Source organism: Carassius carassius, chromosome 3, assembly GCF_963082965.1.
Source record: "Carassius carassius chromosome 3, fCarCar2.1, whole genome shotgun sequence".
In the NCBI taxonomy this organism is placed as follows: Eukaryota; Metazoa; Chordata; class Actinopteri; order Cypriniformes; family Cyprinidae; genus Carassius; species Carassius carassius.
Genome location: NC_081757.1, coordinates 21,392,325 through 21,406,798, shown reverse-complemented (window position 1 = coordinate 21,406,798; position 14,474 = coordinate 21,392,325). Strand labels below are relative to the sequence as shown.

At 37.4% G+C, this 14,474-nt stretch overlaps 1 protein-coding gene across 1 annotated transcript; it reads left to right on the top strand.

Moving 5' to 3' along the window:
- Window positions 1–204: 204 nt before the first annotated feature.
- On the top strand, window positions 205–11,984 carry arl8 (ADP-ribosylation factor-like 8). The gene is made up of 6 exons (XM_059533818.1): window positions 205–755; window positions 3,522–3,582; window positions 4,884–5,031; window positions 6,445–6,528; window positions 6,617–6,768; window positions 10,062–11,984. Exons 1-6 carry the CDS (start codon window positions 710–712, stop codon window positions 10,108–10,110), a joined length of 540 nt encoding a protein of 179 aa, XP_059389801.1. The 5' UTR covers window positions 205–709; the 3' UTR covers window positions 10,111–11,984.
- Window positions 11,985–14,474: the final 2,490 nt, after the last annotated feature.

Below are 14,474 nucleotides of genomic sequence, written 5' to 3'. Positions count from 1 at the left end.
CGTTTCTATCTATCTGACTGCTAAGGATATGTCCATGTCGATTTGAACAGAAATTATAATTATAATGTGTGTTTTAATCGTTTTCAGGTATTCAGTACATTCAGTTCAAATCATTATGGATGTGACACTTGTGGTCTGGATATGTCACGTCATGATCCTCACACGTGTAACCTGACACTGATGGGGGATGGTGTGTGTGTATGTGTGTGTACACAAGAGAGAGTGAGCTCTTATTATTTATCCAGGAGCACCACACACACACACGAGCGCCGCTGCGAGCTCTGTGTGCCTCAAGTTTGCTCCCTTGAGCTCTAGCCGAGCAATTACACGTGTGTAGCCAGACAAAGGGAGCTGATGTGCGTGTTTTGTCCATGAGGAAACTGTGGATGAGGTCAGCGCGCTCTGGGAAGTGAAGAGGCTTGTGTTTGGAAAGAGATGTATCCGCCGCACACTTGATTAGACCACACAAAAGAAGAAGTGCTCTGAGGCCGCTTACCTGTGTGAACACACCGTGGACACACACACACACACACACACACACACACACACACACACACACACGTGCTGCTGAGTGAGTTTACGTTACCGTAGCCGCATGGGGTTTGTGAAGAAATAACGGCTTCACGGACAACTGCTGTAACGTTAGTTACGTTAGGCCTCTCCTCTAAACTCCGCCTCACCGGGCACGGTCTCTCATCCACCAGGAGAAATGGGTCTAATTTTCGCAAAACTATGGAGTTTCTTTTGTAATCAAGGTAAGAGATTGTGTTCTGGCTGTTTTGTATTGGGTTTTTTTGACTGTTGTCCGCCTCCTCGGGCTGGTATCCAGCGAAACTGAGCGAGCTAACGTTAACGTTCATGCTAGTGAGCTCGTTTAAATCCGCTGCGTTGAGCTCATGTTAACCCATGAAAACCACAACCGCGCACTGACACGTTTACTCAAGGATATTTATACCAGACAGGATCGTTTTTATACTTAGTAATTGTAACGGTTTGTTAGTCTGTCCGACTCCGTTACCTTCTCCCGGAAACAAAACAACAGATCTTATCTAAATGTTAGTGGTAAAGGTAACATATGGGTCATTTACAATGATCTGCACACTGAGTATTGGCCACTTGTTGGATTGATAGTGTGCTTTCTGAAGACTGTAGGTAGTAACCAAGGTCAGACCATGACAAAAATAAATAAAGTGATGTTATCTGGTACCTTGTACATTTATAATGTTTTTATGTTATGCCTCACAGTACGACTATGGTGTCTTGTCCAGAAACATGGTATTACTTTGGCACCTTGTCGAAAACATGGTAATATAATGTAGGCACATTCATATGATGCCCCAAATACTGTTATGTTACATTTTAAGGCAAGGCACCATAGGTGAAAAAAACCTGCCTAAGTAACTAATAGTCCACCTCGCACACACGTCATATAATTCATCACAGTACATTGAGACATTTGTTTGTATTTTCTAAAATGTGTGTTTTCTAATAAAATATACATTTCAGGGCATTTTGAATATCCTTTTTTATCACTTTATAAATTAGGAAAAATATATACCATATATAAATCCATCTGCAAAAACCTGTAAAATATTGATTGTGTATTTTTTTTTCTCTCGTCTGGAAGAAGAGACGTTATGGAAGCATATTAGCCCAAAATCTCAAATTGACCTGTGTATGGAAAAAAACAATGGTTTTGCTTGTAGTCTCTAGCCTTAAACTGAATGTTGCTGCCTACAGCTGGCGTGAGGTAAAACTATTCTCCAGCTGTTAGGTGCTTCATGTGTTTGTGTGTGATTTATCGGATCTGATTTGTTCTCATAGGTTTTGTTCTCTGACATATGTTTGTATGTCTTTGCTGCTGTGACAGATGTGTCTCTCTGGTCAGAGGACAGAGGGGTCAGATATCAGCTTCAGCTTGTGCAGTGACAATAAAAGGAACTGATTTGAATTGAAAATGCTTTTGTATAGAGAAACCGACGCCACGACCACCTGGCGGACAAAAGCAGCGTGAGGAAACCGCTTTCCTCTCCCATTGTTTTCCAGTTTCAGCAGTCAGTTCAGCCTGTCCAGAGAGATCCAGGCCTTTACATTTACATTTAGTCATTTACCAGACGCCTTTATCCAAAGTGACTTACAAATGAGGACAAAGCAAGCAATCAAAATCAACAATAGTTGAGTATGGGAACTGCAGAGTTTTTAACTTAAGTGAACTAGATTATGTCCAAAAGTTACTCTTCTAACTGCATTTTAACCCAAATGCATATTTTTTATCATTGAATATGAGCATTGATCGTGTGCTAACAACATAATGGTATTTCCTGCTTTAACAACGGAATGGACATTGTTGATATTACATGCACTTTTAATCATTTCTGACACCACACTATTTGCATTCATTCAAAGTTATACATGTTAAGTGTTGTTGAAATATGGTTTTCTTGTGTGTGCTAGATGCATTTATTACAAATGAACTAGCCAGTCGTCTTTGCTAGATGCTGAGTCTTTCTCTAGGTCCAAAAGGAGCTCCCAGGAGAAAGTAGGATAGATCTTTGGCCCACTTTTCTAGACCTAAAAGGAATTCTGCCTGGTGGATTTGTAATCTCATTCTCTTTCCTAATTCCCTGGATTACTGTCCTGAAGAGGGGCAGTCACTTCAATACACTGAGTGTTAGTCTCTAAAACGCATACATTCATGCAGTCATTCGCAAAAATGGAAATTCTTGCGATTTATATAATTTAAATAGTTGTCAGTGTAGTTTAAGAACATAGCTAAAACACATATTGGTCCCGTAATTCATTACGTAAATCATGTTCTTAGCTTTTGTCCTTTAGCTAAAGCTTAAAGCAGTAGCTATCTCTAGTAGTCTTATATTAGTTAGTGTCAAGTTACATTTGTCCTTGTGTTTGTTTTGAAAAGTTCCACCAAGAGCTGTGGGTGGCGTTAACTGTAGTCTTGAGAAACTGTCAGTTTTCGGCTTCCTGTGACATTTTTGTAAAATAGGGGTCGGTCATTGAGGAAGCAATAGCTGTGAAGTGTGAAATATTTTGTGTCTTTGTGGAGCTGTCAGAGATATGAGTTATCCATTCCTGATTCCTGTAGTTCACATCGGAGTTCAATGGTGGAAAAAAATCCAAACGCTCACTCTTTTGTCTCTTACATACACACAGGCTGTCAGATTTCCCTCACATTGCTCTGATAAAGGACGGATCACTAGTTTATCTAATCACATCTTCTGTTATGCAAGCGTGTATCCCGTGTGGCAGAGCTGTGCATTTGTATGAGTTTGTTGGACAAATTATCTTCCAGTTGATAGAACTGGGAGGTCAATAGAAACAAACTAGCTCTGAATGAATTAATGTGTATTTCATGTAAATAAAAAAAATGGATTCCATTTTTTTTTCTATTGGCATTCCTTATGGTTACTGAGATGAATTAATTGTTTTTCAATTGTTTGATTGTATATTGTTGGTTTGACCTTTCCCAGAATCAAATAAGTATTTTAATTTCTATTTTGTAGAACACAAGGTCATTATTGTGGGTCTGGACAATGCTGGGAAAACCACTATACTTTATCAGTTGTGAGTAATGGATATTTTATTTATTTAGACTCTTTATTGCTCTTGTTTTTATTTATTTGTTTAATAAATAGTCTGTTTCATACATTAGAATAGAGTAGTCTCTTTATTGCCACACACCTGGGCCAGTTAAAATTGTTCTATTAGTTACAGATTTAGGACATGAGAAAATTGGCTGAACATATCATACACACTAAACATTACCTTTTATTGATTATGCAATGTTATGTGCAATGTATATACACTAGTGGTCGACCAATATTGTTTTTTTGACAGCCATTGCCGATATCTTGGAAAGCATGGGGTGTCGATAGCCGATATAAAGCCGATATCATTTTTTTTTTTTTTTATTTAAGAAATTTGAAACCATTTGATAATGAATTTTTAAAAAAATTGTAAAATAAACATTCTTATACTTTAGATGACAAAGTATTTTTCCACAAATTAATAAATATTTAATCAAAATATAATTAAAAAGAAGTAAACACAGTAACCAAAAGGGCACTAAGTATTCTGGGAAATTTGTGTGCACTGGGAATAATATTTTTCAAATAAACCCAGGGTAACCCTCATTTTACATACAGCACACAGAGAAAATGACATGAATATGACAGCGGGCAAATGGATATAGCACAGCTTAATTTGAAATCACGATAAATAAAGCATTCAATTCACACAGAACGACTGTCACACAAAGTACACATGATCATGCTGGATAAAAATACACACTTCAAGATCTCACAGCTGGATTCAACTAAGTTTGCAAGGTTTGTGAAATAAAATGTTCATTAGCCATTCAAAGATTTGTTTAAATGATGCGTATTTGCTTAATGCTGATGGCAAACGAGAAAGTATTATAATGTTTGCCTTTCTATTACTAATAATAAAAACAATCGTTATAATACTTTTTGTATACATTAATTCCTTTGTTTAACCATTGTATCTGATTATTAGAAAGACTTCTATCCCTGTTAGACAGAACTGTTAACGATAGCAAACAAGAGGGAGAGTGCGAGCACTGTGTGCGCTCAGGCGCCGCCGTTCTCAGCGCAATCAAAATAAAAGTCCCACCTCAAACACATCGGCCAAGCAGGAAAACTTATCGGCTGATGCTGATATTTGAAAAATGCAAAAAATTTGCTGATATATCGGTCGACCACTAATATACACAGCAACATAAAACAATAGATAGAGACACAGTACTGATTAGGTAAAGGAGGTTTCAGTGGCAATTAATTTTAAATAGAGACTGCATCAGTTTTGTTTGTTTCATCTGAACTTTGTTTGTGTGTGTGTGTGTGCAGTTTAATGAATGAGGTGGTGCACACGTCTCCTACAATTGGCAGCAATGTGGAGGAAATAGTGGTGAAGAAAACCCACTTTCTGATGTGGGATATCGGTGGTCAGGAGAGTCTCCGCTCCTCTTGGAACACATACTACTCCAACACTGAGGTAATGCACTTATACACTGCACTGCTGGAGGATGAACCTGTTTGAGAAGAGATGATTGTATTAACAGAATTGAAAACTTCACACACTTCTCGATTCAACAGTGCTCTCTTCCACCCTCAATACCCATGGCTAAAGTGCCTTTGAGCAAAGCACAAACCCCAGTTGCTCCCCGGGCGCTGGATCTATAGCTGCCCACTGCTCCGGGTGTGTGTTCACGGTGTGTGTTCACGGTGTGTGTTCACGGTGTGTTCACTTCTCACTGCTGTGTGTCTGTGCACTTGGATGGGTTAAATGAAGAGCACCAGTTCCGAGTATGGGTCACCATACTTGGCAAATATCACGACTTTCACTTTTTAATAATTTAATAAGTTAATATTGAATCAAGACTAGTTAGCACATAATTAATAATTGAAATGGTTTAATAACAATATTTTGTTGTGGTTACACTTGAATTGGTTACGAAATAGATGAAGGATGGTAAAACATATAGTTAATTGTACCCAACATGTATGTAAAGTATTACCTGAGAGAGAAAGATAGGGAGAAAAAGAGGGAGTGCCAGCAAAGAGAAAGAGACAGAGCAACAGTTACAGTCGTCTTTTATACTTTCATTGACTATGTGACTAAAAACCAAATGTGAGACATTCAAACTGCCCAGTCAAAAGATTACAGCTTTACCCAATGTGCAAAAGATGTGACAATTAGAAGACCACCAATGTATACACGTTAGCCTACAGGCCTTGATCGATATCAGCACTTCTGTGCCTTCAGGAATGCCAAATGGCTCTTTTGTTACTCAAGATAGGTTTGGGATAGGAAAACAGTCTTTGATTTTTGACCCTACAAAGTCTTTTTTTGCATTCTTAACATCAACAAAACAATACATTTCTTAGTTTTTCCACTTGTTCTCAGTATCAAAAAAAAAATTGTCTAGAATGTCTAACAGACATTTCGATTGATATTTTTAGTAGCAGTAACAAACACCACATACTTTAATAATAGCATTTCTAAAGGAAGTAAGTTGAGGTGGTTTCTGAGTAACAGCTGTGTGTTCAGTCTGCTGTGAACAATAGTTTGAGCAACAGTTGTGCACAGCGGTAACTCCGCCAGACCTTAGCAGATGGTGTCTGATTCAGAGTTCAAAGTTCACGGTTATACAAAGAGGTTTGAATGACGTGACCCCTGCCTTTCATTCAGAAAGTGTGCGTATGAGATTTGTGGTATACCCCTGCTGTCAAGCTCCATTCAGGAGCTCTTGAGACCATAGATGCATGTGGCATCTGCCAAGGACATATCCGCTGAGCAACAAACAACTCTGTGACCTTGCTAAACTTAGAAATCACCCCTGAATGTGCAATAGTATGCTGCCTGACATCTGATAATAAAGCTTCATATGTGTACTTTTTCTCGTAGTTCATCATACTGGTAGTGGACAGTACTGACAGAGAAAGACTAGCCATTTCTAAAGAAGAGCTCTACAAGATGCTAGCACACGAGGTAATGCTTTAACATTTACAGCAAACAGAGCATGAATATGACATTTTGAGCCTGTTGTTCAGTTGTTGTTTTGTCTTCATTCTCTCAGGATCTGCGCAAAGCTGCAGTGTTGATCTTTGCAAATAAGCAGGATATGAAGGGTTGTATGTCTGCAGCAGAGATTTCCAAATACCTGACCCTCAGCTCCATCAAGGATCATCCCTGGCACATCCAGTCCTGCTGCGGGCTCACTGGAGAAGGGTAAGACCAGCAGTACAGACACAGGGATTAACTCTACTAACCTAGACTCATTGGTAAAATATGCCCAATCTACATTTGTCCAAAGCACTAAAATGTACTTACACATTACATTTGCTGCAGGTTCCAGCTGAAATGAACACTGAAATGAATACAGTGACAGTAAAACACCAACAGCTTTATTCCATTTCACACAAATTATGATTTTGGGGCAGATTATAGATTAATAAATAATTATTTTTCATAGTACTATATTAAAGGGGTCAACGGATGCCATTTTTCTACAAGTTGATATGATTCTTTAGGGTTTTAATGAAAAGTCTATTACATAGTTTGGTTAAAATTTCTCAATGGTAGTGTTTTTTCCCTGTCAAAAACAGCTCTCTTCAGAGCAAGGCGTTTTGTAGTGTTTTCCTTTAAATGTTAATGAGCTCTGCTGACCCCGCCCCTCTCTTCCGAGCTGCTCTCAGAGAGACTGTTTACTTTAGCCACATTCATCGTGAAACTTGCTAATTCCAGCCTTAATGCGGTCACATACTGGACGAGAAGCCACACCATGTCTTTAATATATAAACACATTGTTTTCTACATGCGCACCGGCGGCACCACCGGCCTCCGTGCTATGACTACAATAGACTGTACTTTCTCACTCTGTTTGGTCTGTTTTTTGTTTTAGTTTTTATCACCGAACTTCAAACTCATTGACACCACTTGCTCATTCTTGAAGTGAATGTTTGACTGTTTGGAGAGCAGATTAAAGGTTTTGGACCTCCATCTCAAACTGAACAGGATGCGTCAGGTGATCGATAAGTTGTCCTAGAGGCACACATCGCACGGCGGTGGCACTGTGCTTCTCGTCCAGGGTGCAATCACCTTTCAGAAATGCAGCAAGAAAACAGTGCAGTGAGAGTGACTGATAATAACAAAATAAAACATAGCTAAATTTAAGTCAAATAAAAAATCCTTATTACAAATGCATCATCACACAGTCTGTCTGTGCACAAAACGAACAATGTTTAATGTAAGCCAAAAGATCATGACAACGCTCACAGCAAAACAACTTGGTGACAGACACTTCATTATAAACAAGTAGGGGTGACCCCGAATAGTCAACGAATCGATGCTTTGATTTGAGGAGCCTGGTTCGACTACCAATCTAAAAGTCGAATATTCACGGTGTGTTGTTGATTATGCCATTTTGACCATATGGGGGAGCTCAAATGTCTGATTTCACATAGAACTACCGGTTTTCTCCCAGTAAGTTAATATACAGACTATTATGATAAAGCTGTAAGAATCTGAAAAGAAAGAAGCTTCAAATTAATATTTTAAAGTGCGTGAATATATCCAACCATCCATATAGATTTATGTTTCACTTTCCATAATCCGTGACCGACAGAGGTGCATCTTGGCGGCAGGGATTTAAAACTTTACCAAGACTCAAACTGACACAGACAGAGACTGGATTTTTTTCGAACAGGTAGGGTACAAGTGATTTCAAAACATTTCAGCCGGTGTATGTATATTGTGAATATATTATTTACCTGATATAAAATGCGTTTGGTTGAGTCAAGCGTTTCATTGTAGTACTACAGTGATATCTCTTCAGCGCACAGCGCGAGCAGGACAAACTACAATGCAGAATATTAATAACTATGACTGGGACTGTTATATACATACTATTATAATGAAAAGACCATTATACTAAAATGCTATGAATTTTGAGTTTAGCTGTCGTGTTTCTGCACATTGTTCCATGAAGAACGCGTCCACGAAAAAGAGTTCGCATTCAGAGCCCCGCAGATATGTTTATGTGCATTCGGGCCCTTTTTGCAAATAGCCTTTAAGTCTTAATATTAACATTATGTTGTATAAATAACGAAGCGTATTCTATATGAAATTATGGGTTGAATCCCATTGATTTAAAAACTTGCTATCAAATGCGTCACTCTACTGGTCATCTTCAGTGCACGCAGCTCAAAACAGAAATGCAGAACATTAACTGCTAACATTTTAGGCTAACGTTATAATGAGAGCACTATTGTAAAAAAAATAAGAATAAAAAAAAAAAATTGATTATGGTTTCGCCGACGTTAAGTGTTAGCTGTCTGTTCATCAAAACATAAAACATTATTTAGCCCGTTTATATCTGCAAGGTGTTCATTACACATTTTCCCTGTGTGTTAACATCAGTAATTATCGCTGTCGAATGTCTGACTTGACTCAATGTATTTTGCTCCGCCCCTAAACATATGATTGAACTATCAGTCGAATATCAACAAGATTCGAAAATTCCGATTCGACTATGAAAATCCTTAGTCAGGGACACCCCTACAAACAAGCAGTGTTTATATTAAATAATATTCTTTTTGGCCAAGTAAATGTCCTCGCTTGTTATTTGCAGCTTCCATCATGACGTGAATAATAGTAGCCGGTTAGTTTATCAGCGTATTTATTTTTTTGATCGAGATCCCACAGCAAGGTGGAACTTGTCGTAAGGTTAGTGATAACAAGGCCTGCCCATTTAGAGGAAAGATATGATTTTCAAATAAGTCAAAGGGACCTGATTGGCTGGATCAGGTGTGTTTAGTGTTTGACCTAAACTCTACATGCCTGCGGCCCTCTAGGAACTGAGTTGGACATCCCTGATGTACAGCAACCAACAGAATAAAAGTTGACAGATTTACATTAATCGGTTTTGGATTAAAGCTAAGGCACAATAGCCTTTGTTCTTAATGGCATTTTTTTCCCTTACATTAATTTTACTTTTATACTTTAAGTAGTTTTGAAACCAGTACTTTTACACTTTTACTTGAGTAAAAAGCTTGAGTTGATGCTTCAACTTCTACAAGTCTTTTTAAACCCTAGTATCTATACTTCTACTTCAGTAATGAATGAATGTAAATACCTTTGACACCAGTGATAATAATCCAAAAAAAGTTAAATTAAGAATGTTTTAGCCATTATAAAAACAGTACTTCTGAAAAGAATGAACTCTGGCATGAGATCATCCAAGTAGCTTTGTTTGTTCTACTTAGAATGTGCTTAAAACATGAATCATTTAATAACCTTGTTAAATGAAATTATTGAATCTATTGGATTTTTTTTTAAATAGATTTTTTTCATACTGTACATTATAATGCCATGATGCTGTTGTAGCTTTATAAACTTAATTTATCTTTTTATAGGTATTGGTATAGAATTTGTCGACCAAGTATGTTATCACACTGGCCAGTGTTGGGGCATCCCAAATTTTTTTTAACCTTTATATTATTATTTTTGTGTGTTTTTTTCAGGCTCTGTCAAGGTTTAGAGTGGATGACCTCGAGGGCTGGGCTCAGATAGCCTCTTATTCTACTTGTTGGACTGATTGACAGTGATTCCCACCTGCTCCGGTGGAGTCATAGGCTCACCCCATTGGCTGCTTATGTTTTATTTTTAATCTCTTTATCAGAATTGCCACTCTACAGTTGAACTCTCTGGACACCTACCTCAGCTGGGATTTATCAGTTACATGAATCTGGTTTGACGGTCTTGTCGATCAATACTATATCAGGAACGACTGGATTTTGTACTGGGTGTATAACAGAAGATCTTCAAAGTGTAAAGTATTTGAACTGTAAGAGAGTCACTACAGTGCTGGTATGAGTTTGTGAGGAGGGACTCTGCCAGTGGAACAGATGTTCTCCAGATAAGTATATTAAGCTAATTGTGTATGATGTTCTTTAAATGTACTGGGAAGAAATTATTTGAATGGTCAAAATGTAACTTTTTCACAAGAGGAATCTTTGGGTCAATTATTGCCATTGTTTGTTTTTGGTTAAGCTTTTTGGGTATCAAGTGTTTAAAGTGCCACTGATACCCAACCACACCACTACATATCATGAAAACACCTGAGCATATCACTTAGTGCACATTACCTCAATCATTAGTTACAGTAGAGGGTGCTGTTACCATTTCAGATATGGCCATTACAGCTTGAAACATCATTTATGTGAGATGCAATTAAAAGAAGGACACCAGGTATGATTATCGCTGCAAGATAAAGCAGAGTGACATCTTGTTTTTTTCAAGCAAATTGATTTTGAAATGGCACACATCGGAAAGCAGCAGTTGGCTGGATTTACTGAAACGTCTGAGTGTGTGTGTGTGTGTGTGTGTGTGTTTTTGTCTGTGTTTTTAAATAACCATGGAGGCATTCTCCTTGCTGGATTGTGGTTACAGCATAAAGGTCTTTCAGTTATTATTAGGAAATTATGTTCAAATGTGGCTCAGTATTATGATTTTTAGATTTCTTTTTTTTCTTTCACAACCCACTTGGTGCAAATATTCTTTGCGGATGATCTTCACTGTTCAACTAGCCATAATAGCGCTGTCTGTTACTATTTAAGTGATTGTCTGTTTATTCAGATTTGTTCATTTTCTTTTTTGTCATTCATATTTTATTTTATTTTTTTCAGGCTACATGGTACAATAAGTGTGCATGAGCACTAGTTCTTATTTGTTTGCATGGTGATTTTGCCAACATGCTTTTTGGTTCTAGCTGAAACTCCTGTGTTTTCACTTACTAATTTTGTTTTTCCATTCTCTGTGCTCAGTTAAGAGGAAACTCTTGGATGCAGAGACTACAAATTGGTGCTCTCAATGACATTTTGTTCATGGAAATCTGTTTGCATAATTGTAATTGGCTGATGATCCAGGCAAATCAACCCCATGGACCGGTCTCTTTCTGTTTTGCAAAGATTTTTCGTGGTGACTCTTTGAGGTCATTACCTGACTGTTGTGGATGTGATTTTTAATGGTCATTTAAAATTTCACATGGAGACTTAAATAAATGAATTTGACTGCTGTGACCATTAACATAAAATGTCATTGGTCAGATTTATGTTAGATCTTTCTTTCCACAATCACCGTCTAAAGCAGTGTGTGTTATTATATATCTTTACAAACCTGATATGTTATATCATACCATGTTGAACAGAGGTCCTTTGGACAAAAACTATTTAAAAGTGGATATGTGGCTTACCCGTCAGAATGGGACTGATGGGTTTCTGCCAATGGCTCAGAGGAGTGTAAGATTCAGTTTCATTGCTAAAGTTGATGGTCAAACCATTTGGTTTTTCTCAGATGTGCCATTTCTAAATGAGCAGGATGAAATCTGTTGCAACTTTGCTAATTCTTATAGTTTTATAATAAAAGCTTTTATTTTGAAATCTGAATTGTGTTATTCTTGCATTATTTGGTCAAAATGCTGGTTTCAGTTTTTTTTTTTTCTACTTTTTTTTTTTTTTTTATACAAGAGAAGGTAAGCTCTTTTTGTGCATTTTTGTGAGTTTTATAAAGCCATTTTCAGTATATTTGAATTCAAAATACAGACTCCACATCTTTGGTTTAGTCTTGTGTATCCATCTGGAAATTGTCCATGCTTGCACTTTGTTTGAATCTATTTCTATATTTTAAATTGGCTTTGTAGCTGATGACAGGAAATGCTTTCAGCTGTGAAAGGAATTGATTCTGATGTAAACTGTCCATATGTTGAATCAAAAACACAAAACAAAAATATTGTGGGTTATTTTGGGGGCTGTTTGCATTTTATTTTTAAAACTTTAAACTGGAATATTGGTCTGAGATAGGTACATGACAGATTGGACTCCAATCCAGCAGCTATTTTTATTTTTTAATTCAGTGCCCAGAATCTTCAAGGCTATGGAGTTCACCATTTGCTGACTTGCTTGTTTCATGTAAAACATGTCAAATTGATCTGTTGCCATAAATCTCAATATAATCACCCCAAAGTTCATTGGTTAAAGGGATACTCCACCCCAAAATGAAAATTGTCATTAATCATACCCCCATGTTAATCCAAACCCGTAAAAGCTTCATTCATCTTCGGAACACAATTTAAGATATTTTGGATGAAAACCAAGAGGCTTGAGACGGTCCCATAGACTGCTTAAGCTGCTAGACTTGCTGAAGTTACACTGTAAAGTTCCAGAAAAGTTTTAAAAGCATCGTCAGAATAGTCCATCCGTATATTTATGCTTTGATTTGAAAGAAAACAGCGCATCCTTGTAACCTGGCTGATAGTTTGCAACTACATGTCAACTAGCAGTCATTAGAGTATTAGCAGACTGTCTGCCCATCTTCCAACAATTGATTTTGATGGGTCCAGAACATACTCACTAGAGACACTTTGAAAGTATTTCAACAGTTTACTCGGAGAGTTACTAGACATGTAGCTGCAAATTAATGAGCATTAGGTGACATTTATAGTTGCAAAGTTACTTATAGTTAGTAGTATGTCTAAAGTGGATTATCAAAATAAAGTGTAACCATATGTCTGTATGTCTTGACCCCAGCCTCAGTCCATTCCTTGTGAAGTTCATTCAATTTCTTGAATCGATTTTGCTTAAGGCTGCAGTTCTCTCGGTTGGTTGTGCATCTTTTTCTTCCACACTTTTTCCTTCCACTCAACTTTCTGTTAACATGCTTGGATACAGCTTCTTTAGCAATGAATGTTTGTGGCTTACACTCCTTGTGAAGTGAGTGAATGATTGTCTTCTGGACAACTGTCAGATCAGCAGTCTTCCCCATGATTGTGCAGCCTAGTGAACCAAACTGAGAGACCATTTTGAAGGCTCAGGAAACCTTTGCAGGTGTTTTGAGTTGATTAGCTTATTGGCATGTCACCATATTCTAATTTGTTGAGATTGAATTTGTTGAGAAGGAATTGGTGGGTTTTTGTTAAATGTGATCCAAAATCATCACTTAAACTACTTCAGTCTGTGTGCATTGAATTTATTTTATACCCGAGTTTCACAATTTGAGTTGAATTACGGAATTCTACGACATTCTAATTTATTGAGATGCACCTGTAGTTTCTTTTTTATTGAAATTACAGAAATTGCAATTACGCGTTCTATCCACTAGGGTGTGATATTGTCTCGTGCCAGTGCAGCACTTACGCACAGTCATACAATTTATTATTCATTGAACGCAAAGGTGAGATCCAATTTTCTGACACCCATTTTGCCTTTCATCAGCCTTGCGTGCTTCTCTTTGTATTTCACGCTTGCACTCTGGAAAACGCTATAGCTGAGGATGAATGTTATTAATCAATCTATCAAGGCAATCATGGCCTGTCACTTCGTGTAATGAATGATCTATCAAGTATTTCAGCATTACTCCGATATAAGGTACAGTGATTTCTTCAAGGTATGTGTAATTATTACTGTTCCAGACTGATTTATATAGTCAAGATAAAGCACAATTTGCCTTCTGATATAATGGCTTACATTGTATTAGGATCAAGTGGAAATCTATTTGTCATACTGATGCTTTTTTCTCTGGAGACCTGCACACCTACTCAAAATTGAGCTCCTGTGGAAAGTCTTATTAATTATTAATATGTCATGAATGTAAAGTGGAATGGAAGAAAAAGAAACTTCACCTTCAACAAGTTTGACCTGAGTCCCCCGAGGTCCAGCTTATTCTTACATCTGTTCATTTGTAAGGGCAAATCCTGTACTGTTTGCTAAAATTAAGAAATCACTTACCTTGGGGTCCTCTGTCATCGTCAGTAGGGGTCATAATAAAGAGTATCCATGGTTACCCCACTGTTAAAAGGCTGCAGTCTATTCTGTGGCCTAGGTGCAGCTCTGTATTAAATAGAATATTTCTGCCAACAAAGAGAAAGTGAGTCAGAGACA

Excerpts from the sequence above, each read along its gene's own strand:
- arl8 (XM_059533818.1), top strand. The coding sequence starts at position 710 with ATGGGTCTAATTTTCGCAAAACTATGGAGTTTCTTTTGTAATCAAG. Across the intron at positions 756-3,521 it reads GAGTTTCTTTTGTAATCAAG|AACACAAGGTCATTATTGTG; the intron begins GTAAGAGATTGT and ends TCTATTTTGTAG. Across the intron at positions 3,583-4,883 it reads ACCACTATACTTTATCAGTT|TTTAATGAATGAGGTGGTGC; the intron begins GTGAGTAATGGA and ends GTGTGTGTGCAG.